Raw genomic sequence first — 27,532 nt, forward strand, 5'->3', positions numbered from 1 at the left:
AAGCCCATTAGACTCACAGCAGAAACCCTACAAGCCAGAAGAGATTAGGGACCAATATTCAACATCCTTAAAGAAAAGAACTTTCAACCCAGAATCTCCTATCCAGCCAAACTCAGCTTCATAAGTGAAGGAAAAATAAAATCCTTTGTGAACAAGCAAGCACTCAGAGATTTCATCACCACCAAACCTGCTCTACAAGAACTCCTGAAAGAGGCTGTACATATATAAAGGAACAACCAGTACCAGCCACTCCAAAAACACACCCAATGGTAAAAGAGCATCAACACAATCAAGAATCTGCATCAACTAACCAACAAAACATCCAGGTGGTGTCAAAATAACAGCATCAAATTCACACATAACAATACTATCCCTAAATGTCAATGGACTAAATGCCCCAATCAAAAGACACAGACTGGCAAATTGGATAAAACGCCAAAACCCATCAGTGTGCTGTATCCAGGAAACCCATCTTACATGCAAGGATACACAAAGGCTCAAAATAAAGGGATGGAGGAAGATCTACCAAGCAAATGGAGAGCAAAAAAAAGCAGGAGTTGCAATTCTCATCTCTGATAAAATAGACTTTAAAGCAACAAAAATCAAAAGAGACAAAGATGGACATTACATAATGGTAAAAGGATCACTGCAACAAGAAGAGCTAACTACCCTAAATTTATACGCACCCAATACAGGAGCACCCAGATACATAAGGCAAGTTCTTAATGACTTACAAAGAGACTTAGACTCCCACACAATAATAGTGGAAGACTTTAACACCCCATTGTCAATATTAGACAGATCAACCAGACAGAAAATCAACAAGGATATCCAGGACCTGAACTCAGACCTGGAACAAGCAAACCTAATAGACATTTACAGAACTCTCCACCCCAAATCCACAGAATATACATTCTTTTCAGCACTACATCACACCTACTCTAAAATTGACCACGTAATTGGCAATAAATCACTCCTCAGCAAATGCAAAAGAACAGAAATCATAACAAACAGTCTCTCAGACCACAGTGCAATCGAGTTAGAACTCAGAATGCAGAAATTAACTCAGAACCACACAGCTTCATGGAAACTGAACAACTTGCTCTTGAATGTTGACTGGATAAACAATGAAATGAAGGCAGAAATAAAGATGTTCTTTGAAACCAATGAGAATGAAGACACAACATACCAGAATCTCTGGGACACATTTAACGCAGTCTCTAGAGGAAAATATATAGCAATGAGTGCCCACATGAGAAGAAAGGAGAGATCTAAAATTGACACCCTATCATCAAAATTGAAAGAGCTAGAGGAGCAAGATCAAAAAAACTCAAAACCTCGCAGAAGACAGGAAATAATGAAGATCAGAGCAGAACTGAAGGAAATAGAGACACAAAAAACTCTTCAAAAAATCAATAAATCCAGGAGCTGGTTTTTCAAAAAGATCAACAAAATAGACCACTAGCCAGATTAACTAAAAAGAAAAGAGAAAATAATCAAATTGATGCAATAAAAAACGATAAAGGGGATATCACCACAGATTCCACAGAAATCCAAACCATCATCAGAGATTATTACAAACAACTCTATGCACATAAACTAGTAAACCTGGAAGAAATGGATAAATTCCTGGACACCAGCATCCTCCCACGCCGAAACCCTGAATAGACCAATACCAAGGTCTGAAGTCGAGGCAGCAATAAAGAGCCTACCACCCAAAAAAAACCCAGGTCCAGATGGGTTCACAGCCGAATTCTACCAGATATACCAAGAGGAGCTGATACCATTCCTTCTGAAACTATTCCAGACAATCCAAAAAGAGGGAGTCCTTCCCAAATCATTTTACGAGACAAACATCATCCTGATACCAAAACCCGGCAGAGACTCAACAAGAAAAGAAAATTTCAGGCCAATATCCATGATGAACATAGATGCAAAAATCTTCAATAAAATACTGGCAAGCCGATTGCAACAGCATATCAAAAAGCTCATCCACCATGATCAAGTAGGATTCATCCCGGGGATGCAAGGCTGGTTCAACATACACAAGTCCATAAATGTAATTCACCACATAAACAGAACCAAAGACAAAAACCACATGATTATCTCAATTGATGCAGAGAAGGCCTTTGACAAAATTCAACAGCCCTTTATGCTAAAAACCCTCAATAAACTAGGTATTGATGGAACGTATCTCAAAACAATAAAAGCTATTTACAACAAACCAACAGCCAATATCATACTGAATGGGGAAAAACTGGAAGCATTCCCTTTGAAGTCTGGCACTAGACAAGGATGCCTTCTCTCACCACTCCTATTCAATATAGTACTGGAAGTTCTAGCCAGAGCAATCAGGCAAGAAAAAGAAATAAAGGGTATCCAAATTGGAAAGGAGAAAATCAAATTGTCTCTATTTGTAGATGACATGATTGTATATCTGGAAGACCCTATCATCTCAGCCCAAAATCTCCTGAAACTGATAAACAACTTCAGCAAAGTCTCAGGATACAAAATCAACGTGCAAAAATCACAAGCATTCCTATACACCAGTAATAGACTTCAAGAGAGCCAAATCAAGAACGAACTGCCATTCACAATTGCTACAAAGAGAATAAAATACCTAGGAATACAACTAACAAGGAACATAAAGGACCTCTTCAAGGAGAACTACAAGCCATTGCTCAACGAAATAAGAGAGGACACAAACAGATGGAGAAACATTCCATGTTCATGGTTAGGAAGAATCAACATCGTGAAAATGGCCATACTGCCCAAAGTAATTTACAGATTCAATGCTATTCCCATCAAACTACCAAAGACCTTCTTCACAGAACTGGAAAAAAACACCTTAAACTTCATATGGAACTGAAAGAGAGCCCACATAGCCAAGTCAATTCTAAGCAAAAAGAACAAAGCAGGAGGCATCACACTATCGGACTTCAAACTATACTACAAGGCTACAGTAATCAAAACAGCATGGTACTGGTACCAAAACAGAGATACAGACCAATGGAACAGAACAGAAGCCTCAGAGGAAATACAACATACCCACAACCATCTGATCTTCGACAAACCTGACAAAAACAAGCAATAGGGAAAGGACTCCCTGTTTAATAAATGGTGTTGGGAAAACTGGCTAGCCATGTGCAGAATGCAGAAACAGGACCCCTTCCTGACACCTTACACCAAAATTAACTCCAGATGGATTAAAGACTTAAACATCAGAGCTAACACCTTAAAAACTCTAGAAGAAAATCTAGGCAAAACCATTCAGGACATAGGCGTAGGCAAGGACTTCATGACCAAAACGCCAAAAGCAAGGGCAACAAAAGACAAAATAGACAAATGGGACCTAATCAAACTCCACAGCTTCTGCACGGCAAAAGAAACAGTCAGTAGAGTGAATCGGCAACCAACAGAATGGGAAAAAATTTTTGCAGTCTACCCATCTGACAAGGGGCTGATATCCAGAATTTACAAAGAACGAAAACAGATCTACAAGAAAAAAAACAAACAAGCCCATTCAAAAATGGGCAAAGGATATGAACAGATACTTTACAAAAGAAGACATACAGGAGGCCAACAAACATATGAAAAAATGCTCATCATCACTGGTCATCAGAGAAATGCAAATCAAAACCACATTGAGATACCATCTCACACCAGTTAGAAGGGTGATCATTAAAAAATCGGGAAACAACAGATGCTGGAGAGGATGTGGAGAAATAGGAACACTTTTACACTGTTGGTGGGAATGTAAGTTAATTCAACCATTGTGGAAGACAGTGTGGCAATTCCTCAATGACCTAAAAATAGAAATTCCATTTGACCCAGCAATCCCATTACTGGGTATATATCCAAAGGATTATAAATCATTCTACTATAAGGACACGTGCACACGAATGTTCATTGCAGCACTGTTTACAATAGCAAAGACCTGGAACCAACCCAAATGCCCAACGATGATAGACTGGATAGGGAAAATGTGGTACATATACACCATGGAATATTACGCAGCCATCAAAAACAATGAGTTCACGTCCTTTGTAGGGACATGGATGAACCTGGAAACCATCATTCTCAGCAAACTGACACAAGAGCAGAAAATCAAACACCGCATATTCTCACTCATAGGCGAGTGTTGAACAGTGAGAACACGTGGACACAGGGAGGGGAGCACTACACACTGGGGTCCGTTGGGGGGAAATGGGGGAGGGACGGGGGGTGGGAAGGTGGGAAGAGATAGCATGGGGAGGAATGACAGATACAGGTGAGGGGACGGAAGGCAGCAAACCACACTGCCATGTGTGTACCTATGCAACAAACTTGCATGTTCTTCACATGTACCCCAAAACCTAAAATGCAATTTTATATATATATATATATAGAAGACCAGCCTAGCCAACATGGTGAAACCTCATCTCTACTAAAAATAAAAAAATAAAAAAATAAAAAAATAACACCCAAAAAACACTTGGCATGGTGATGTGTGCCTGTAATCCCAGGTACTCAAGAGGCTGAGGCATGAGACTAGTTTGAACCCAGGAGACAGAGGTTGCAGTGAGCCCAGATCACACTACCCTAGCCTGGTTGACAAAGTGACTCTGTGTATAAATAAATAAATAAATAAATAAATAAATAAATAAATAAATAAAGAATTGCAATAAAATTGCAAAGAACTATCCTGTATAGTATATTTTATAGAATGTTTTATATTCTATACTCTATGTGGGGAACACTACCGTGTGAGACCCCTAAAAGGCGTGAGTCTCACTATACGGTGAGTTTGATCCCAAACACAGTTTCCTACTGGAGGCAGTCGAGCTATCCGGAAACATAGGAACTGAAAGATGAATGATCAGTTTCTAATATCAACCACAGTATCGTTTGGGCCTAAAACTATGCGTTGCTGCTAGACCGAGTAACCCCCTACCAGCAACCAGTTCCTGCTATGACCTTTTTATGACTTTAAGAATAAGTTTTAACCTTTACTTGCCTAACTGCCTTGTACCCTAGATAATGGTTTAACTGTCGATATTTGCAAAGCAAAATGCCACCATAAGGGATGGCTTTGATTCCTGACTCAGAGATTCCTGAATAATGTTTTGATATAAACAAGTCTCCTGAATAATGTTTTGATATAAACAAGTCTCCTGAATAATGTTTTGATATAAACAAGTCTGGTGGATGATGTTTAGATATAAACAAACTTTGTGATTGTAGAAAATTTTGTTACTTTTTACAACAATTGATCGCATATCTGACTTCTCTATTGTATAGGCCATGTGAGGCATACATTTACATTCCTCTTACTATGACGTAAACCAAAGCCAAGAAAATGTATTTATTCCTGACATTTGAAAAATAAAATTTGCTGTTTAGGCACAGCCTATCAGCCCTCCAGACGCCTCGCTTTCTCTCTCTCTGTCTTTATTATTTTCTCAGGCGCACTCCCTCTTCCAGGTATTGGGACCCTCTTGCAGGTCGAGAGACCCCCGGGCAGACGTGCCTACCCGTCCGGACGGTCCACGACAACTCTACTTAATGATCACAAAAATTTGACGAGATTTATTTTTACTACACAGATAATAAATCAAGTTTCAGAGAGGTTAAAAGCGTCCCCTAAAAGTGGCAAATCTGGGCCTGGATATAAAATCTTCCCACTTCAGGCTCAACTTTCTTCAATGCTCCTAAGAGCTTTAGAAAGTGTTTCTAGAAGCAACCCCATACCTTCCCAAATAACTAAAGCTTCCACATATGAGGGAAGGCCTTTGCCAGGTGCTGGTGAATTCGAAGATCAAGAAGACTCCTCCAAGAGCATTCTTTCTTATACTAAAAAAGGGAAGATCATTTTAAGAGCCATTTATTATAAAAAATATTCATTATATTTTTCAGTTTGTTCAAGCTATAGTGCTTTCTTATGAAATATTAGACAAACTTTATAGAAACAAAGCAGTGGAATGTCTTAGCTGCTGCTAAGCCAGAAGAGAGCAAAATATCAGCAGCGTCAAAGTCCCTGAGTATCTCTGAAATGTTCGAACTCAATCAAAGCTTGCCAGAGGAGGAGGTCTGTGAGTGAGGGTGGAATGGAATGTCTTCTAATCTGTGATCTGAATTCAGACATTTTCTTCGAAATGGCTTCAGAGGCTAATATATATCTTTAAAAATCTATCTTGGGGCCAAGTGGAGTGACTCATGCCTATAATCCCAACACTCTGGGAGTCTGAGGCAGGTGGATCACTTGAGGTTAGGAGTTCAAGACCAGCCTGGCCAACATGGTGAAACCCCAACTCTACTAAAAATACAAAAATTAGCCGGGCATGGTGGTGGGCACCTTTAGTCTCAGCTATTTGGGAGGCTGAGGCAGGAGGATTGCTGAGATCATGCCACTGCACTCCAGCCTATGCAACAGAGTAATACTTTGTCTCAAAAAAAAAAAAAAAAAAAAAAAAAAAAAAATCTATCAGTCAGGTGTGGTGGCTCAGGTCTGTAATCCCAGTACTTTGGGAGGCCGAGGCGGGCGGATAACCTGAGGTCAGGAGTACAAGACCAGCGTGACCAACATGTGAAATCCCGTCTTAAAAAAAAAAATCTCGGCCAGGCATGGTGGCTCATGCCTGTAATCTTAGCACTTTGGGAGGCTGAGGGTGGATCACTTGAGGTCAAGAGTTGGAGACCAGCTTGGTCAACATGGTGAAACCTCATCTCTACTAAAAACACCAAAATTAGTTGGGCGTGGTGTCAGGTGCCAATAGAAGCAGGAGAATGGCTTGAACCCAGGAGGTGGAGGTTGCAGTAAGCCGAGATCGTGCCACTGCACTCCAGCCTGGGTGACAGAGTGAGACTTCATCTCAGAAAAAAAAAAAACCAAATCTATCTTTTCAACCTCTAATTCTACTAATGGTAGCCTTCAAGGCTTAGACAGGGATGCCATGCTGGTGCTTTAAACTTAATGTTTTAAAAACGGAAAGCTTAATATTTTCAAAACTGTCAACTGCACAGAGAGTTCCCTAGCCTGGCCCAGCTTAGTCATTCATGCTTCTTCTCCAAGACCACCATGCAAGGGCAAGTGTCTTAGGGCTCTTGGTCTTACTTATCTTTAAAGTATGCCTCTCCCTCCAAGATGTTATGGATTCCTTCCTTTACTCCTTCAGTTACATTAAAAGTTTCTTCCATTAGTTTTTGTTGTATCTTGCACACACCTTCCTCAGAGCACTGACTGTGTTGTATTTGTGTGTTCATGTGTATGTTTCCTTCAACTAGTTCTGGAGCTCCTGAAGACAAAGAGTATGTCTATTCATCATTGTATCCCTAGAACTTAGCATGATGTCTGACAAAAATGAAGTTCACTTAGGTGCAGGTACTGGATCTTCCTCTTCCCGAATCCCTCTGCTCTCCTCTGTGGTAGGACAAGGTGATGGTGGCAGGGCACTCTGGGCTGCCTGCACAAGGAACCAGTTGGGAGTGTGTTCCCACTTCTCCTAGCTGGGGAGGCTGCACCCAAAGTCAACTTCCTGAAGAGGCAAGGAATTAATGTTGGATAGACAAATGGATGGGGGAGGGTCTGCCTGGCTTGCTTAAGAACACACAACTAGTACTAAAAGGCAACAAGACCAAGAATTTGATTCACGACAGGGATTCTTCTTCTTTGCATTCGCTGTTTTATCCCCAGTGCCTAGACGAGTCCCTGACTCACCAGCGTTTGATCAATATTTGTTGAATGAATGACTGATTAGATGACTGATTGACTGAATGAATGAATGAAAGGTTAACTTCAAAGCCCGTGCCCTTTTAACTTCATTTCCAACTTCCAATCTTTGTATACAGTGTGTTTATCTGTGTATAGATATACCTTTCAAAGAAATAAAAATTCGAATGACCTCTTCTTTACAATAATCCATAATGAAAGATTAATGATAGCTATTTACAAGTATCTTACACACATATACACACACATTCTAAGCCATTGAAATAGTCTTTGTAATTTGTTTCATTTACTAGAAGAAATGTAACTTTCAGAAAGTAAGCAGACATCCTACCTGAAATTCATATAATGTTACATTCTCAGAATTAGTTTTTGGTTAACTGGTGTAATGAATTTGTCTTGTAAACCGTCCTTGAAAAAAACACAATACCTAGGTAGATTGAAGAAAACCATGGCTGGGCATATGGGGAAATGCATGACTGTGGTTGGTTATGTGCACAGCTGCCCAGCAGCAGAAATGGAGGCTCTCAACACTTCTAAAAATGTAGAAAGCTGGCAACTCGATATGTGCTTCTGCCAAGAATCACATGTAGGTTTATAATCTTCCACCTAAACTTCTGGAGCCTCTCTTCTTCACAAAGAACGGCAGCTGATCTTATCTTTATCTGTTAACCGACACAGATGCAGTCATTTACTGCAAGGCAGAACAAAAGCCAGCAGAGGGATGGAAGAAACCAGAAATAGATCTTCCTTGAACTGATTTGTATCAGAGTTATAAACAATTCCAGGTATGAAAGAAAAGTAGACAGGCAAGCACTTACTGAAGACAAGAGGAAAGAATGATTTTTTCTTTTTTTTTCTTTTTTTTTCTTTTTCCCCTTCTCTCTCTCTCTCTTTTTGTTTTTTTGGTCCAGATCCCCAACGCAAACATTTCAGGAGCCGGCTGTGCCTCCCGTAGGAGGCTGTTCATTGTGTGCCCTCTCACCGGGGTCCACACTGGCTTCCCGCCCATGGCCATCCTGCTATGGTTACACAGCATATTTTATAATGCAAATCACCGTCTACAACATGGCTCATTATTTTCCTCTCTGAATAATATATGAACACATCAATTATGCGTCAGTCTGTTTCTAAATGCACACCCTTGTCGCACTGACCTCTTTCTACTTTTATATTTTTCAGTATGTTCCTGACATTTTTCAACTGGGTTAGTTCCAAACCTTTCTAACCTATGATTGTATTATTATAGCACTTTTCAAACTTTATTCTATTCAAATTAGTTTGACACAAAGGCACACTGCGGGGGGTGAGTCCGGCTGTGCTGCCCGCAGGCACTCACCATTGCCTGTAGTCTGCATCGCAGTTACAGTAGTACTTGGGATCTGTGCAGTTGCGTTCAATGCCACAGGCACATTTCTGGATTCCAGGCCCCGAACCTCCCCAGTAGTAGTGCTTCTCATTGGCTTTGCCAACCCACCAAGTGTAAGGGCTTCCATCTACAAGAAAAGGGAAAGGCATAGTTAGAAACAGACCTGGGTTCGGTCATTATACTGCCACACTTACGCCCACTTCCCCAGACTATACCCCGATAGTCCGAACATCACGCAACCCTCTTAAAAGTCAATTTATTTCAAACAGACAACCCACAGAGTGGGAGAAAATCTTCACAACTTATCTATCTGACAAAGTACTAATATCCAGAATCTACAACGAACTCGAACAAATTAACAAGAAAAAAAAATCTCATCAAAAAGTGGGCTAAGGAAATGAATAGAAAATCTTCAAAAGAATATATACAAAAGGCCAACCAACATAAGAAAAAATGCTCAACATCACTAATCATCAGGGAAAGGCAAATGAAAACCACAATACAATACTACCTTACTCCCACAAGAATGCCCATAATCAAAAAATCAAAAAATAATAGATGTTGGTGTGGATGTGATAAAAAGGGAACACTTCTACAATGCTGGTGGGTGTGTAAACTAGTATAACTGCTATGGAAAACAGTGTGGAGATTCCTTAGAACTAAAAGTAGAACTAGCATTTGATCCAGCAATCCCACTACTGGGTATCTACCCATTGAAAAATAAGTCATTATACGAAAAAAGATACTTGCACATATATGTTTATAGCAGCACAATTCACAATTACAAAAATGTGGAACCAACCTAAATGCCCATCAGTCAATGAATGGATAAAGAAACTGTAAAATATACATAGAGATAAGTAAAATACACATGCACATATATATGATGCTACCGTGTGAACAGTTATAGTATCTAAACAAAAAATACAAAAAGTAAGGACCATATTAGAATTACGCAAAAAAAAAAAAATACTGTGGTACTTTCTCAGCTATTGCAATAGTTTTCCTTAAGAACAATTTTGTTAACAGGCGGGCAATCTAAAGTTGCTGAGAACGTACTGGGACTGGAGTCCAGAATGAATGCAATGAATGAGCAAGGCCTCTAAATTTAAAAAGGAGTTAGTTACTCAGGTATTCTCCCACTCTACATAAATTGCTTGATTTTTCTATGTATTGACTTAATTTGGAAGTTATGATTTTCTCCTGGCATGATCACGTTTGGAACCTACATTTAAAAAAGTATATTTGACTTAATCTGGTAAACGGTCAAGAGGGAGAGCTCAGGACCCTATTCCAAAGGGAGAAACACACCCGCTTTCCGACATAAAAGTCCACCCTGAAGCTGTGTCTTCTGTTTACCCATGCCTGGTCCCAGCATATGGGTGCTCTGTTTGTTTTCTGTGTTTAAGACATTTGCTTCTCCCTTCTTTTTCCATCAGGGTAAGTGGTGAAACATCCAGCCTCTCTGATGCTTCCCATGGCCAATAATAAACTTTTCTTTTGAAGCAGTCCAGAGTTCCAACAATAAGGTTTGAAAAACTCCATTTATAGAAACTATAGCAACTCAGCCACCCAAAAAAATGTTAAGGTCATTTGGCCCATAAGCTGCACTAGGTCTCTGCTGATCCCGTATGTGGCCATACTGCAGAAAGAGGACAGAGGTGGAGGGTGCCATGCTGACCTCACGAAATGCCTTTGAGGCTGGGCAGGCCACAACCTGACCCTGAAAATGTAGAATTACCCAAACTGGTTATCATATTCATTTATCGCATTGCATTTTAAAAACTGACCCCACGCTAAATTCTCTCAAAGGAACTTTTGGTTAATATCACTGTTTTTGGAAACTAGAGGATACTAACACACTTGGTGGAGGAGACAAGGCAAATCAGGCACTTGTAAAAGTGGAGTTAAAGGTTTGCTTGGCAGGTAATTTCTTTGTCCTGCCTGTACCTCAAATAACCAGTGAAAGATTATGTATCTCAGAATCTTCACTCAATTTATGACTGTTCCTTCCAGTGACCAGTAGAAACATCCTAATACTGTGTTATATTTTTGTTGTAGACAGTAATAGTAATTTACATGAATCAGAGAAGCTGTGTGTGGCTCAGTATTCTTTGTAAAAATCAGGACATTGTCAGTAAAAGGAGAGGATAACAATCATCTGCTTTGCCTTCAGAATGAGACTACTGGAAACATGCTGCAGGGAAAAAGGAGAAGAGAGGTAGCTGATTTCCACCCACCTTAAAGGAGTGCCCAGAAGCCTAGGAAAGGAAGTCTCATTGTTGAACTGTTTGGGCAGTGGTGAAGCTGCCTGTGCAAAGTTATGACTGAGACAGTGAAAGAGATCTAATTTAATCGACTTCATCTTGCTTCTAACCTCCAAGTTGTCCTTGCTCCTTCCTGGACATAGGCTGAATTAACTTTGAAAGAAACTTGGTTTACAGTTTGTAGTTTAAAACAAAGATGATAACAGCCTTTTCCCAATGCAGAGCTTCTTCTTGCCTGGGGACTAGACTGTCTTGGTAGGACTAACATTAGCCATAAGATTAGAAATTGTAGTTTAAGAGTCAGGCAGCTGGAGACTACAAGATTCTGACCCTCCCTAAACTGCATCTACAATCGGTGCTTGAGATACTTTGCAGACCCTGCACTTGATGGATCAACTGGCACCACTCAGATCAATAAACTGGCCCATCTGATCTTGTGGTTCCCACCCAGGAACTGACTCAGCACAAGAAAACAGCTTTAACTCCCTATGATTTCATTCCCTGAACAATCAGCCCTCCTGGCTCACTGGCTTCCCCGCTACCCACCAAGTAGTCCTTAAAAATTCTGATCCCCAAATGCTTGGGGAGACTGATTTGAGTAATAATAAAACTTTGGTCTCCCACACAGCTCTCTGCATGAATTACTCTTTCTCTATTGCAATTCCCCTGTCTCAATGAATTGGCTCTGTCTAGGCAGCAGGCAAGGTGAACCTCTTGGGTGATTATAGTGGTTGTTCCAGTAGAAACCCTCAACTGTGCATGGAATCCAGGCTGCACGTTAATCTCCTAGGGCAGACCCTCTGCTCATTGTAGAGAGGGACTCTTATTAGACACCAGGATGGGATCCAAGGGGATGATGCGATAATTCCTCCATGTGCAAGGAGTGCAGGTGCAAGGAGGTGGCATGCTAGTGACCTGGTAAAAGCAGCCTAGTTTCCCAGCTGCTTCTCTCATTCCTCACTCTTTCTCAAGTCACAATACTTTAGTCCTTATACAATGAATGCTCCCAGGGAGGTTGATGCAAAATTGATGTTGTTCTGTTCTTTTTCCCAGGAAAATAAGTTAAATACAACACAAAATGCCGACCTTAGCTCTTTCCACATCTACCACAAAAGAATGCCAATAAGAAAAACATATTCCAGAGAGAAAGCAAATTGTAGACTCTGTTATTAGCATTGGCTAATTCGGTTAAATCACTGTAACTAAAATAAATTATTAATTTGTTGTGTATTTTATATTCAGCAAGAGGAGAATTGTTCAATTTACTTTGAGCAAAGAATTCCCTTATTCCAGTGCTATGCTAATGAAATGGTACTTTTTGCTTTACAAATCATTATTTACCTGTTAATTGGCTTTGGGGAAAAACCGTTCAAGGCAATAAAAATGGAAAGCCGTTTTAAAAGACAAGGGTAAAAAGTGGTGGGGAAAGAAATAATTTAATTATCTATTTCCAAGAGTTCAAGAACTTCTATAACCTCAGCATATGAAGATTGTAGTTCACTATATTAAGCAGGTGTAGTCACTGCAACAAGATTAGGTAATGAGGAACGACATTCTAAGTTAACTAGAGCTAAATTATCAAAGTAAGGCATATTGTATTAAAACAATCTAACATGAATTGAATTAAATATAATCATTATACTGTTTGTACTCACTTCAGATCAGGTTTTATTACGGTGAAGCGTTTATTAAGGTTTGAATGATTAAACTAGGAAAGGGAGAAAGAAATAGGCTAGAAAGGAAAGACGTTTTCTAAGACTTAATAAAACCAATAAGCCGGGCGCAGTTGACTTAATTTGGAAGTTACGATTTTCTCTTGGCATGATCATGTTTGGTATCCACATTAAAAAAAAGTATATTTGACTTAATCTGGTAAACAGTCAAGAGGGAGAGCTCAGGACCCTGTTCCAAAGGGAGAAACACAGCCGCTTTCTGACATAAAGGTCCACTAGGAAGCTGTGTCTTCTGTTTACCCATGCCTGGTCCCAGCATATGTGGTCTGTGTTTGCTTTCTATGTTTAAGATGTTGCTTCTCTCTTCTTTTTCCATCAGGGCAACTGGAAAAGCATCCAGCTTCTCTGATGCCTCCCAAGGCCAATAATATACTTTTCTTTTGAAGCAGTCCGGAGTTCCAACAATAAGGGTTGAAAAATCCCATTTATAGAAACTATAGCAACTCAGCCACCCAAAGAAATGTTAAGGTCACTTGGCCCATAAGCTACACTAGGTCTCTGCTGATTCTGTTTCTGGCCATGTTACAGAAAGAGGAAAAAGGTGGAGAGTGCCATGTTTAATCCCAGCACTTTGGGAGACTGAGGTGGGCGGACCGCCTGAGGTCAGGGGTTCGAGATCAGCCTGGCCAACATGGTGAAACCCTGTGTCTACTAAAAATACAAAACTTAGCTGGGTGTGGTGGTGTGTGCCTGTAATCCCAGCAACTCAGTAGGTCGATGAGACAGGAGAATCACTTGAACCCAGGAGGTGGAGTTTGCAGTGAGCTGAGATTGTACCACTGTACGACAGCCTGGGTGACAGAACAAGACTGTCTCCAATCAATCAATCAATAGCTTTCTGTTATTTTCATCAATAATAAGAAGTTGTTTCAGAAACACAAGGGTGAATGCTTGGGGACCACTTGATGAAAATGTGGTACATACTTGTGATTTTCAAAATGTGTTCTTTGGAACTTCTGGGCTACACAAAGTAACTCAACTGGCTGCTTAAATAAATATGATCCTGGTGCCCTCTGAGATAAGACCCAGCACAGTCACTGGGATATTTAATTTGTTTCATTCCCACTGTTTCTATCGGAGATTAAAAATAATACCACAAGGGTATATAATCTCTAAAACGAAAATGTAAAAGCATCTTTTTAGCTTGATGAATCCTGGTTTTATCCTATCTACGATTACAACCTTATCTACAAATTCCGTTAAAGAGTCCCTGGGGTCTCTTTAGCTGAGGAAATAGAACAGGTACCACTGCTGTAGAAACACACTTTTCACTGTTGTTCTTAGTGTCCCTTGCTGGCAGCTTGCTGGCAGTCCTTCCTGGGCTCTGCTCTCTGGTAGCATTCGGTTGTCTGAAGGTTCCTGCAGTGCATGATTCTTTGTTTAAGCGACTCTTGCTCAGAAAAATCTCCTACTTCCTTCTCTCTTCCTATCTTAGCACTGCCAAATCTTTTTTCTCCACTTGGTAAGTAAATTTCAGCTGACCACCCCGATCCAATTACAACATCCAAATCAAGTTATGAATGGTGATGATATTCTTACTAAGTATAGACAACCTTAATTGCTGCAATTCTAGACCGTTTAAAACATTCTTACACCTGTGAAAAACCTTCCTTCCAGAGCAAATGTCCTAAATAACAAGAAAGATAAAATGGCTTTTATAATAACCTCCAGGATGGGATGAAGCAGAGAAGAAATTTGGAGGTGCTGTAGCCAGTGTAGAGTCCTCCAAATCATCTCATGGCTGTAGTTGGGAAGATCAAGCAGGCTAGAATTTTCTTTATTTCCCCAGGATGGATGTGTATGCTTCCAGGGACACAGAGGCTTAAAGCTAAAGCTGACAGGAACCCCTGCCCCAGGGACTGGAAATGGAAACAGGCTACTAGTCCTAGAGTTCTCTGGCTTAAATACAGACAGCTTTCCCTTCTTTTACATGTGGAGTTTGTCCCTACAGAATCACTTCCAAGACCTAGGCCATGGTAACCAAAGTCTCAGGCTCCTCACGGGAGGATGAGGTGGGGGAGGTGAAGCCACGGAGTAATAACTGATGGTTATTTTTTTTCAGCCTCTGGTGGGAGGTAAGTAAAGGGAAGGGTTTTCAACTTACTTGTGATGCCCCTAAGTCTCTTGTAAACAATATAGATTCCCTGTCCTGTAGAATAAGAATCTCAGAGGAAGAGTTTGAGACTCAGTCTCCTTGTGATCCTTACCATTACACCAGTCTGCCATATACTGAGCTGGGAAAAGGACAGTGGTAGATAGAGTTCATCGGACACTTTGAAACATCTATAAAGAAACAAGGGGGCCCAGATGACTGGACATTGTTTACTTGGTAAGATACAAAGAGGTGTTAATGGTGTTACTAGATAACATCTGAACTTAATTCCCAATTATTTTTTTCTGAATAATATAGTCACTGTAATTCTTTATTTTTTCAGTTTTATAACCATGGTCTTGAGTCAAAAATGCCTTGTTTTTTCTTTCTTTCTTTCTTTCTTTTTGAGACAGTTTTGCTCCTTTTGCTCAGGCTGGAGTGCAATGATATGATCTTGGCTCACTGCAACTTTCACCTCCTGGGTTCAAGCAATTCTCCTGCCTCAGCCTCCCAAATAGCTGGAATTACAGGCATGCTGAGATTTCAGACATAGTTAGGATCGTTATGCTCAGCTAATTTTGTATTTTTAGTAGAGATGGGATTTCTCCATGTTGGTCAGGCTGGTCTCGAACTCCCAACCTCAGGTTGTCCACCTACCTCAGCCTCCTAAAGTGCTGGGATTACAGGCATGAGCTACCACACTCAGCCAAAAATGCCTGTCTTTAACTATTTAAATTAAGAACTTTAAAAATAAAATTTAAAATCATGTATTGACATTTTCATAAATGCAAAAGTTATTATCTCATTACCTATGATTTTAGCTTATTAAACAGGATAGCAATAATCTCTTTTGTTTTCTACCCATCCAATTCTACATTGTTCTATGTTAACATACAAACCAAAGAATGAGTGAAGATAAAATCCTGTGGAGTTATACTGCAGATGGTGATGTGAGTTTGGGAAAAACTCATAATTCTGAAGTTCTAATATAAACATTCAATTTGGTAGTTAAAGGTGAACGTTTTATCTTTCTGTGATTGAATGTCACTAAACTCATCTGATTAGGGATGAATAGACATAAATGCAGTTGATTAGCTTCAGGTTGTATCTTTTGGAATTACACTGGATTTTGCTATATTTTATTGATTTGAATAGAAACCAAATTTAGAAATGTAGAGTTGAAGTTCAGATCAAAATGGACCTAAACTGAAATGTTAATTAATTAAAAATTAATTGTACTGCATAATATTTAAATTTTACTGAATTGTACTTAATGGATTTCAATCAAGGACTGATTTCACTGAACAGAATTTGATGCAGTAGAATCAAATATTTAAGTCTTATTCAAATGAATTAGATATTATTAATTTGAATGGAACTGAAGTAACAGATTATATGGGAGTTTGCAATTCTGAGCAGTGTTAAAGAGAACAGAATAGGCCAGTTCACTCTAAGTTAACTGGGTTCTGGTTTCTCTTGTGGTCACGGGCACTGCAGGACCCTTCAGTAACCCTGGCTCATTCCTTTGTACCACGGTCTCCAGAAACAAGTGTGATTAAGAATACCAAAGTGATGGAATGGGACCATATGCTGTGTGTTTGATTCTTTTTGTTTCTCTTAATTCTCTTAACAATAGTTATTCCTTTCAAAACTCTTATCTATTTATTAAATATATCTTCTTTCCTGTCCTAATGCAGTGGTTATGATCCATTTCGTTCAATGTTAAACTGACTTGGTGATGAGCGTCTTTATGTGCTTCCAGACTTCAAAGAAAATGCTTTTAATGTGTAACCATTGAGTTTCGATGCTGCTATCACTTGTTAAGAATAAACAGTTCATCTTTATGTTTAAGGAAGTTATATGCCATTTATCATTTGCTAGATTTTTTTTTACGTGCGTCAATACTGAATTTTATTCAATCTGTTGTCTTCTCTTATTAAAATGATAAAAAGTTTTTTCCTAGAGATTTTTTTCTAATAATAGTAATTAAAAAAAATCAACCTTATTGTGAGAAATCATTATTCATCTATATAGTGGGGTTCACTTTGCTATTTTTGTTTGGGGTTTTTGCCACTATATTCAGGAATGACTTTGGCCTATAATTCCCCTTTGTTGCACTATGTTTTTGGTATCAAGTTAATACTGGCCTCAAAGAATGGTTGGGGGGTGATGTTAGAATAATTTGGAAAACTGTCTGAGGCTCATATAATTTAATATCTTTAATTATAAGATTATTCTTATGTCTATTTTTATGTTCTAATTATATTCTAATTTATGTAATATTCTAGGTAGATGTTGTTTTAAATGAATTCGCCCATTGTATTTAAATATATTGGGAAATAGTTGTGTTTATGTCCCTTTCTTCATTTCTACTAATATATTTTCCTTCTCTTTTTTGACCAGTCTAGTTGGAAGTTTATTGATTTTGCTAGTCTCTTCAAAAAATCAATTTGTTGATTTTTATTTACTGTATGGTTGATTTCCCTGTTCATATATTCCTGCTTTTACATTTATTTCATTTGTTCTACTTCCTTTGAAAATATCCTGGAATCTGTCTATTCTTTTTAAAATAATTTTTAATTAACAAATAAAAATTATATATATTTAACATGTATAATATGGTGTTTAGAAATATGTCTACACTGTGAAATGGCTCAGTGGAGCTAATTAACATATGCATTACCTCACATGCTACTTTTTGTATACTCTCAGCAATATTCAAAATGCAATACATTGTTATTAGCTATAATCATCATGTTGTACAACAGATCTCCTGAACTTATTCCTCCTCTCTATCTAAAGTTTTATATCCTTTGATCAACAACTCTGCAGCTTCCCATTCCCTAGCCTCTGGTAACCACCATTCAACTCTCTAATTCTATGAGTTCAACTTTTAAAAATTCCACATATAAGGGAGATTATGAGGTATTTGTCTTTCTGTGCCTAGCTCATTTCACTCAACATAATGTCTTCTATGGTCATGTTGCCAAAAATCACTGTGTTTAAATACCACTTTCTCTTTTTCCATTCACGGATGCCTAGGTTGATTCCATATCTGGGTTATTGTGAATAATGCTGGATGAACATGGGAATGCAGATACCTCTTCGACATGCTGATTTCATTTTTAAAGAATACATAGCAGGAAGAGAGATGGCTGGATCATCTGGCAGATCTATTTTTAATTTTTTTTGACGAATTTTCATGCTGTTTCTCATAATGGCTGTCCTAATTTACATTCCCACCAAAAGTGTACAAGAATTCCCTTCTTTGTCTAATATCTTAGGATGGATGTTTGGCTCAGTAATTTTTAGCCTTTCTAAGCTTGTACTATATACATATAAGACTATAGGCCGGGTGCGGTGGCTCACGCCTGTAATCCCAGCACTTTGGGAGGCCGAGGCGGGCGGATCACGAAGTCGAGAGATCGAGACCATCCTGGTCAACATGGTGAAACCCCGTCTCTACTAAAAATATAAAAAATTAGCTGGGAATGGTGGCGCGTGCCTGTAATCCCAGCTACTCAGGAGGCTGAGGCAGGAGAATTGCCTGAATCTAGGAGGCGGAGGTTGCGGTGAGCCGAGATCGCGCCATTGCACTCCAGCCTGGGTAGCAAGAGCGAAACTCCGTCTCAAAAAAAAAAAAAAAAAAAAAAAAAAGACTATAAATTCTACCAAAATATCACAGTAGGAATATCCCTCAAATTTTGAATCCTGCTGTCATCATTATTTGATAATGGGTACTATCTAATTTTCATTATTATTTCTTCTATGATTTAGGGATTATTTAGAAGTTTTTTAAAAAATGTCTAATCTATGTTTTGCTTTTAGCTTTTTTGGATAAGGTGTCTTTTCAGCTGAGTTTTAAAATTTAATTAATCAAGGTCAGAGAACAGGATTTATGATACCAATAACCTGAAATTTGTTGAGATTTGATTTAAAGATGCCAGTCTGTGGTCAATATTCAAAAATATTTTACCTGTGCTTGAAAAAATGTTTATTTTCTAATTGTTCTATGTGTCCATTGACTCAAAGTTGTTGATTATGCTATTTAATCCTGTCTGTGTTGCCCAGTAGGTAACCAATAGGTACATGCAGCTGTCTAAAATTTAGAATTTCAGCCTCACTAGCTATATGTGCTAATGGCTACCATATTGGACAGAAAATATTTTGATTGCCTCAGAAAGTTCTTTTGGATACTGCTGTTTTGTAGACTTAATGATTTTTAAAGTCTTTTGATGTATAATTACTGACAGACATCTATATTAAAAGCTTCTTCTATAATACTGTATCTTTCAATCTTCCCATTTAGCATTGGGTATTTTCAGTAATTTGGAAATTTTTATCCTATTGTAATGGTCTGTATGAATTATAAGATTTTTTTTCTCTTACATTTGCATTTGTATTAAGGAAGAGGAACAGGCTATAAAATTGTTTTATTGTTTGGGAAGAGAATAAATATACTAAGTTGAGACACTGTTAAGTTAAATATAAAATTTAAAGTTTCTAGGTTATCTACTAAAATTATATTTAAAAGAATGTAAAATCCTAAAATCCACTATGACACCTTAATCTGAATCTTAATCTGCAAGTTTCTTTGGTTCTGGTGAATTCTTAGCCATCATTCACCAAAATAAGGCCTCCTCACTCTTACCTCTTCTTCCACAACTCCAACTAGAGATGTATTGATTGGTCCTCATCTAATAGGCTCATAATAGCTTTTTTGAATCTGTAATTTCCTGGCCTTGTTTTCTATTATCTTTTTTTCAGACTTAGTGGTGTCCTTAATGTTTTTAATGTTTCTTGTGTACAGTATATAGTTTTTCTTTTTAATTGTCTAAAATTACCTTTTACCTGGAAAGCCTAATCTGTTTATTGTGATAACTGATGTGGACTTATTTCCAAATATTTGTACCTTTTTTCTTTCTTGTTTGCTTTTGATTGTTACTCTTTTTTAGGTATCTGTTTTTCTTCCTTTTGAATTGATAATTTTTTCCTTGTTCTATATACTTTCTACTGGTTTAGGATTTTACATTCTCTTAAATATCATTATTTTGGTAGATACTCTAGAAACTTTAAATTTCATATTTAACTTAACAGTGTTTCAACTTAGTATATGTATTCTTTTCCCAAACAATACAGCCATTTTATAGCTTGTTTCTCTTCCTTACATATAAGGTATTTTATCTAATTTTTTAGCTTCATCTTGTTTTCTTTAACTGTCACAAATTAAACTTTATTGCTCAATATTGTCAATGTGTGCATATATTTACTGATATTTTACTATTTTCTTTGTTCCCTCTGATTTTCTATCTCAGACTATTTTTATGAGATCTTTTTTTCTCTTTTTCTGTAATACAGTCTTTGGACAGTCTTTTATTGAAGGTCAGAGGGTAGTATATAACCCCTATTTTGTCCTAAAAAGTCTTTATTTAGACCTTATTTAGGTGTTTTTTTCTAGGTATATTCAAGGTCAATGGTTATTTTCTCACAGTAGTTTGAAAATATTCTAATGTCTTCAGGGTTCCCTTGTCAAGAAGTCAGTGGTCAGTTTCATTTCCATTCTTTTGCAAACAATCTGTAATTTCTGTTTAGCTAGGGATTTCTTTCATTCTGGTTTACATCCACCAGGACAGCTTAATCTGAATCTGAATCTGCATATTTCTTTGGTTCTGATGAATTCTTAGCCATCATTCACCAAAATGAGGCCTCACCACTATTACCTCTTCTTCCACAACTCCAATTAGAGATGTATTGATTGGTCCTGATCCAATTTCCTTGGTCTTGATCTAATCTCTGTGCTCTGAATATATATATTTTTCATATTTGACAACTCTTTGTCTCACTGGGCTGATTTCTGGAAAATTTCTTCAGAATTTGTTTTCAATTTCACTATTCCTACTTCAGCTGGGTAGAAACTGCTATTTATCTCTAACATTATGCTTTTAATGTTGTCTATTATGTTTTCATTCCTATAACATTTATTGGGTTCTTTTTCAAATGTTACCCATTATTTTTGACAGTATATTAAATTCTCTCTTTAACAATTTTTTCAATCCAATAATTTCAATACCTGAAGTTTTTGTAGGACTGAAAATGTTATTAGTTATCTGCATTGATTCACAATTACGGTATCTTGTTTCCCCATACATTTGGTGACTATTTTTTTCTTTTGAGATCCTGTTCCTGGAAAATGTGTCTGTAAGAATCCTGTGAGGTTCAGTTGAAGGCATGTCTCTCTTAGACCATCTGCATTTGCTTTTCTCAGATACATAGAGACATTACCAATCTGGGACCTTTTTAAAATATATTTTCAGCTTGATTTTTTTTCCCGCCATTCAAATGCTGTGAAGTTAGCTGTAAACATGCATCAGAGCTGGCTTTCTATTACACAGCTCCAAAGGGTAATTTCTTCTTTTTACTCTTAGCCAAAGTTTGGATAATCAAAATTTTTATATTATCTTCTTTTATAGAGTGTATTTTTCAGTTTTTAGTTTTGTTTTTCATTGAGAGTCTAACCTCCTGGATTCTATTTTCCATAAAGGGATATTTGATATAATTTATTACTTGGCATGGACCCTTTTTCCTTATCTAGCCACTGAAATGAAAGGGGAAGGTTGCATGGAACTGACAGCAGCCTTTAGGTCAGCTTCTGGCTTTAGCATTTATTTATACTCTTGGTTCATGGTTTTGCTTCATTTCAGGCCTCAAGGATCTTTGTCACTTTTTTGCATGCTCAATCATACATTGAAAAGGCTTTAGAAAATTATTTTTAATGCATTTTAAAAATGTTTATGGCGGAAGGCTTTTATTGTATCTATTTGGCCTTAATCGTACAGTCAAAGTCTGTTACTGTGGGTTTTAAAGTGAGGGAGAGGCATGATCAAGGTAATGTTTTATTATACAGTGTGACATAAGGGCAAGGTGACTATAAATAGAGAAACCAAGTAGCACATATTAGGTGATAAAGACATGGAGTATCAAGGACATGGCATTCTGCCTAACACAGAGAGAGACAAAACATACTGTAAAAGGATATTAGTAGGATTCGGTGACCTGATGGATCAGCTAGTGGTAGCTGCTTGGTTTACAATGAGGCAAATCTGAACATTTTGAAAGAAATGTCAATAGGAAGGCCAGGCATGGTGGCTCACTCCTGTAATCCCAGCACTTTGGGATGCTGAGGCAGGTGGAACATAAGGTCAGTAGTTCAAGACCAGCCTGGCCAACATGGTGAAACCCAATCGCTACTAAAAATACAAAAATCAGTTCGGCATGGTGGTAGCTGCCTGTCATTCCAGCTACTCAGTAGGTTGAGGCAGGAGAATTGCTTGAACCCAGGAGGCAGAGGTTGCAGTGAGCCATGACTGTGCCACTGTACTCCAGCCTGGGTGGCAGAGTGAGACTCCATCTCAAAAAGAAAAAAAAAAGAAAAAGAAAAAGAAAAAGAAATGTAAATAGGAGAGTGTTAATTTTAGGGGAAACTAACACTTTTTCAGTTTAATTTTATAGAGGGTGAATTTGAGGTGCTAGTGGGTCTCAATCAGGACTGGCTTTACCTGCTCAGGTATGATTTGGAAACATTTGTAAGGTGCCACCAGTATGCAGTGCCTCAGGTCCCATGAATGCTGAATGTCTTACAGCCTGTTAGATAGTTCTGCACAGCAAATAACTGTCCCACTCCAAATGCCAGTAGCACCCTGGTTGAGAAGCTCTCTGACATAGTGACTTGGAAATGAGGATGTACAAGGGATGGGGCTTCTGACTTCGAGAGAGAAAAATTAGAGCTAAATCCCTTTTTTTTTTTTTTTTTTTTTTTTTTGAGACAGTTTTACTCTTGCTGCTCAGGCTGGAGCAATGCTGTAATCTTGGCTCCCTGCAAACTCTGCCTCCCAGGTTCAAGCGATTCTCTTGCCTCAGCCTCCTGAGTAGCTGGGATTACAGGCACCTGCCACCAGGCCTGGCTAATTTTTCCATGGAGACAGGATTTTACCATGTTGGCCAGGCTGGTTTTGAACCTGGTCTCAAGTAATCCACCCATCTCAGCCTCCCAAAGTGCTAGGATTACAGGTATGAGGCACCATGCCCAGCCGGAGCCAAATCTTTAAATCTGTGAGTCATCCACAGTGACAACTGACACCTGAGCATGCAACAGTCTGTGGAATGGGACACATAGCCAGCTAAGACCCTGCCTCTTAGGGTGCTGCAACACAGGAGAAGAAGGAAGACTCTAGAAAGACTGGAAAGACTCCAGACAATGGGATTTGAAGAATGTTACTTCTCTGAAATATGCTTTCATTTTCATACCCCACGGCCATTTGCATTTGTTTCCTATTTGTGTTAAGCCACAGTTTATGCAGAACTTAGCTGTTGTTGTTATTATTGAGATGGAGTTTCACTTTTGTTGCCCAGCCTGGAGGGCAATGGTGCAATCTTGGCTCACTGCAACCTCTACCTCCCAGGTTCAAGCAATTCTCCTGCCTCAGCCTCCTGAGTAGCTGGGAATACAGGCACCCACCAATCATTCTTTTGATTCATGTATTGTATTGCAGTTATTTTATGTGCTTGTCTCCCCTATAGACTGGGAGTTCCACCTGGACACTGATTCTGCACTCCAGCTTCGAGCAGGTAAATGAGTGGTGAATGTTTCAGAAAAGTAAATGTTACAATGTTCCAAGAGTAAAGCTTGGCCCATGTCATTGGATTTGAGGATTAGAATCATCTGAATGGCAGATCCATGTTCAGGTGATCAAGCTTTAAGAGGTTAAGGTGATGTAAGGAAGCAAAGGTGAATGATGAAAACAGAAAAGCCTTCTGAGCACGAAGAGAGAGAGACAGAGCAGCCAAAGGGTGATGAAGGAGAAAGTGTGGCTTCTGCAAGATAGGGGCGTTCTGAATGTATCTGTAGTCAAAAGTAAAAGAAATTGGCAAAGAAGGAAAGATCAAAGCTCTGAGGATTGGACCAATACTGATCGATAACTACAATCACTTTTATGATGTTTACAACTTCTTCCCAGCATGCTGGGGCCTGATCAACCCTGCATAAACATTGCCTTGGACAACATCTCAAGCTGAGTTTGGTTTCTTAAACAACCCAATCTGATTAAGACGTAACCAGCAGAGTCCTGAAAAGGATAAGAGGGACAGATAAACCCTAATACTGAGACTTTCTGAACTGGCCTCTTCTTTACTACTATGTAACACATTAAGAAAGAAAATAAAATTGACAACATTAAAATATTTAGCCTCGACCTTTATTAGGTTGGTGCAAAAGTCATTGCGGTTTTTAGTATAAAGGTAATGCCAAAAACTGCAATGACTTTTGCACCAACCCAATACTTGTTACTCTCCAGTCATGTGTTACTTACTATCTGAAAAATGTCCATTCTTCAACAGCATAGCAAGATGCCGCTTACGCAGCACAAAATCTGACGTCTCATATCATGCCTGCTGTTCAGTGGGGGCAGAAATTCTTTTTTGTTTATAACACATCAAACTGGCAGTCACACGTTATTCATCCATTACCCGGTCTTCCTCCCAGGAAACTAAGATGCTAAAGCCTTTCTCGATGGCACAAGCAGTTAATAAAAGTGGCAGAAATTCAAAGTCCTCCAATCTCACAGAAAGTAAGATAACAAAAAATTCAATAACAATAAAAGTGGCAGATGTTTCAAGTGGGTAAAAGGGACACATTTAAATAGCGAAATCACTAAAATTTGCCCTTATTATTTTTTCCCTGACAACAACAACAGAAATGGACACAAAAACACAGAATAAATTTTTCCTCGTGTGTATTTAACTAAAACTTGTTTCATTAGTCTGTTGCTTAACCTGCTGGTATTAAACGCCATTCTCCAAAGCCCTTCACATTATGTCAATTAGTCATATTTTCTTTTCTGGCAAGGCAACTGATTTCAGTTTGATTGTAATGAATGTGAAAAATCACACAATATTCAGATATATTTTTGGTTATTGGTGCTTTGCAGCTCTGGATGAATAATTTCATTAAGATATCTATTAGGAAGCAAACCCCAAAACATCAAAACCACCTGCCTCTCTGATTTTAATTATTAATCTTTATAGCCTTGCCTGGATGCATCGCCCCATTTTCTAAGAAGAATGAATTTCTTATTTATCACTGACCTCTTTTCTTGTTCAAACCTTCTGCTCGTGCTGTCCCAGCCACCTTGCTGCTCCTTAAACACCCACGCACCTTCCCACTTTAGGGCTTGGGAGGGGCTATTTTTGCCACGTGAAATTCTCTTTCTTAATACGTATCCACGAGGACCTTTCATTCTCCTTCCTTAGCTGTTCTTCGCATGCCATTTTGTTAGGCTGGCTTTCTCTTAATAACCTCCAAAGAACATCGTTCCTTCACTCCCTACCCCCTATCCTACTTCATTTATTTGCATTTATCCACCTGTAATATTAGATACTGTTATGTTTATTGTTTATTTTGTTCTTTCCCACCAGAGTCTATGATCCAGTAGAGTTGAGCTGTTGTTTTGGTTTCTGATAAATAGCACCTGTCCATAGTAGGCACTCGATAAATATTTTTCAGATGCACGAATGCTAGTCTTTATTTCTATTTCCTTTTTCACATCCAAACACATCTTTAAAAGAGAAAAAAGAGAAAATAAATTTAAAAAATCATACGCACATTTTGAATTCTGGTGTTTCGGAATCTTTTTTCCTTTCTTTATTCCTCAGTCTATCAGTTGAAATTTGATTTCGCCTGAGGCAACTTTATCACGCCTAATCAGTTTCTCCTGGCCTCAGTTGATTAACGAATAACTGCAATTTTTTCTATGTAAAAGTTATAGCAGTTATGACTTATGTAACCGCCTCTGAACATGGATTTGCAGAATCTGTATTGGTGTTCATAATTGGGCTTATCTTTCGAACAGCCATCATCCATAAGCAATAATCTTATTTATATGCCTTGTGTCATGACTTTTGTCATATCCCTTTTTTTTTTTCTTAGCAGCATTAAAATTGTTTTAATTACTCTGGATCTAGTTTTTCAGCAAGCTTAATAATCTACTTGTGTCTTACACTGACTTTAAAAAAAAGTAAACTGGGGACTTGTTTTGACAGTTTGCTCTTAAGATATGGTAGTGCAGGTTGATTTGGGAGGGCAGGAGTCAGGGCTGACTCCAGGCTGCAGGCTGCTCACGAGGCTGGCTGAAACTAATTGGCCTGCAGAGAAGAGGAGCCCATTTTCTAACTAGCACCAGGCTTTCTATATTCTGGGAGACCCTGGTGTAGCCAACACTCAATGACAATTCAACACAATTTTCTACACCTACCCTATCTGTCATGCTGTACAGTTATATCAGTGTTCAGAATCATGACCCAAGGAAAGACAATTTTACTGAAGCGAGAAATTTAAAAATTGTTTGTAGCTTATTACATTTACAAAAGCAGGCAAATCTTAAACAAACAAAAGATTTCTGTATCTGTCAAAACAAATTGTTTTTCTATTGCACTTTTTATTCACAAGAAAATTCACTTATGAGGATTTCTGGGTTCTATCCACTTTCATTTCTGAGAAATTTACTCATTGGATTTCCCGGGTTCTGTCCTCTCTGTCTTCTTTAGGTTTAAGATAATGTGTAATAAAAGCTGATACCTTGACAGATTCTTGGTAGACTTTAGAGCTATATAGCATAACCCACACGAAGGGAGTAAAGCAGGAGTTCTGTTAAAGCCTGGCTCACAGTCAGAAGCTTTACAAAGACAGACTCAGAAGCCTGCTTCACCTCCTACCTCCACTCTGGTCCCACTAGGTTGGCAGTTTTATCTCCAGCATAGCATAATCCTACAGCTCTGCAAGGGGAATGTTGACAGCCTACAGACTCACGAGGTAACTCTGTTCTCTATCTGTGGACAGAGTCAGGGGGCTGAGTAGCACCTCACCCGAAGCAGCTGATTCAGATGCTCACTGTTTGACAGTGGAGCCCAGAGAATTCTGTTCCTTTCCAAGGATATTACAGACCATGCATATTCCAGCCAGTGTAAGAGTGGCTGTGAAACAGAGATCAGTGATTGAGGTAAGCACTGAAATTGGAGCCGGGAGATCTGGATTATGTTCCACTTCCATTATTATCATTATGCTCCATTTCTTCCTCTCTCAGTCTCTTTCCTGCTGTCTAACATGAAGCATGGATTTTGATGATCTGGATTTCTGGCTTTATTATGTCATGATTCTATGAATTTGTTTTTCTGATTATGTATTCAGAAGGGACCTAATAGATTTATATTGCCACATGCCTTTTTTTTATGCATTTCATATATGGTAGCAACATTATTCACACCTCTTCTCACTACCAGAAATATTCTCATTTCTTCATCAAGTTCACTACTGTT

At 38.5% G+C, this 27,532-nt stretch overlaps 1 protein-coding gene across 2 annotated transcripts in view; it reads right to left on the reverse strand.

Moving 5' to 3' along the window:
• The window catches only part of CNTNAP2 (contactin associated protein 2), a 2,246,749-nt gene that overhangs the window by 519,111 nt on the left and 1,700,106 nt on the right, over positions 1-27,532 (reverse strand). For both annotated transcript variants that reach the window (XM_074378960.1, XM_003929829.4), the window contains one exon: positions 9,045-9,201. In XM_074378960.1, coding sequence (XP_074235061.1) covers positions 9,045-9,201 — 157 coding nt within the window. The remainder of the gene's footprint in view (positions 1-9,044; positions 9,202-27,532) is intronic.

Source organism: Saimiri boliviensis, chromosome 10 (assembly GCF_048565385.1).
Source record: "Saimiri boliviensis isolate mSaiBol1 chromosome 10, mSaiBol1.pri, whole genome shotgun sequence".
Classification (NCBI taxonomy): domain Eukaryota; kingdom Metazoa; phylum Chordata; class Mammalia; order Primates; family Cebidae; genus Saimiri; species Saimiri boliviensis.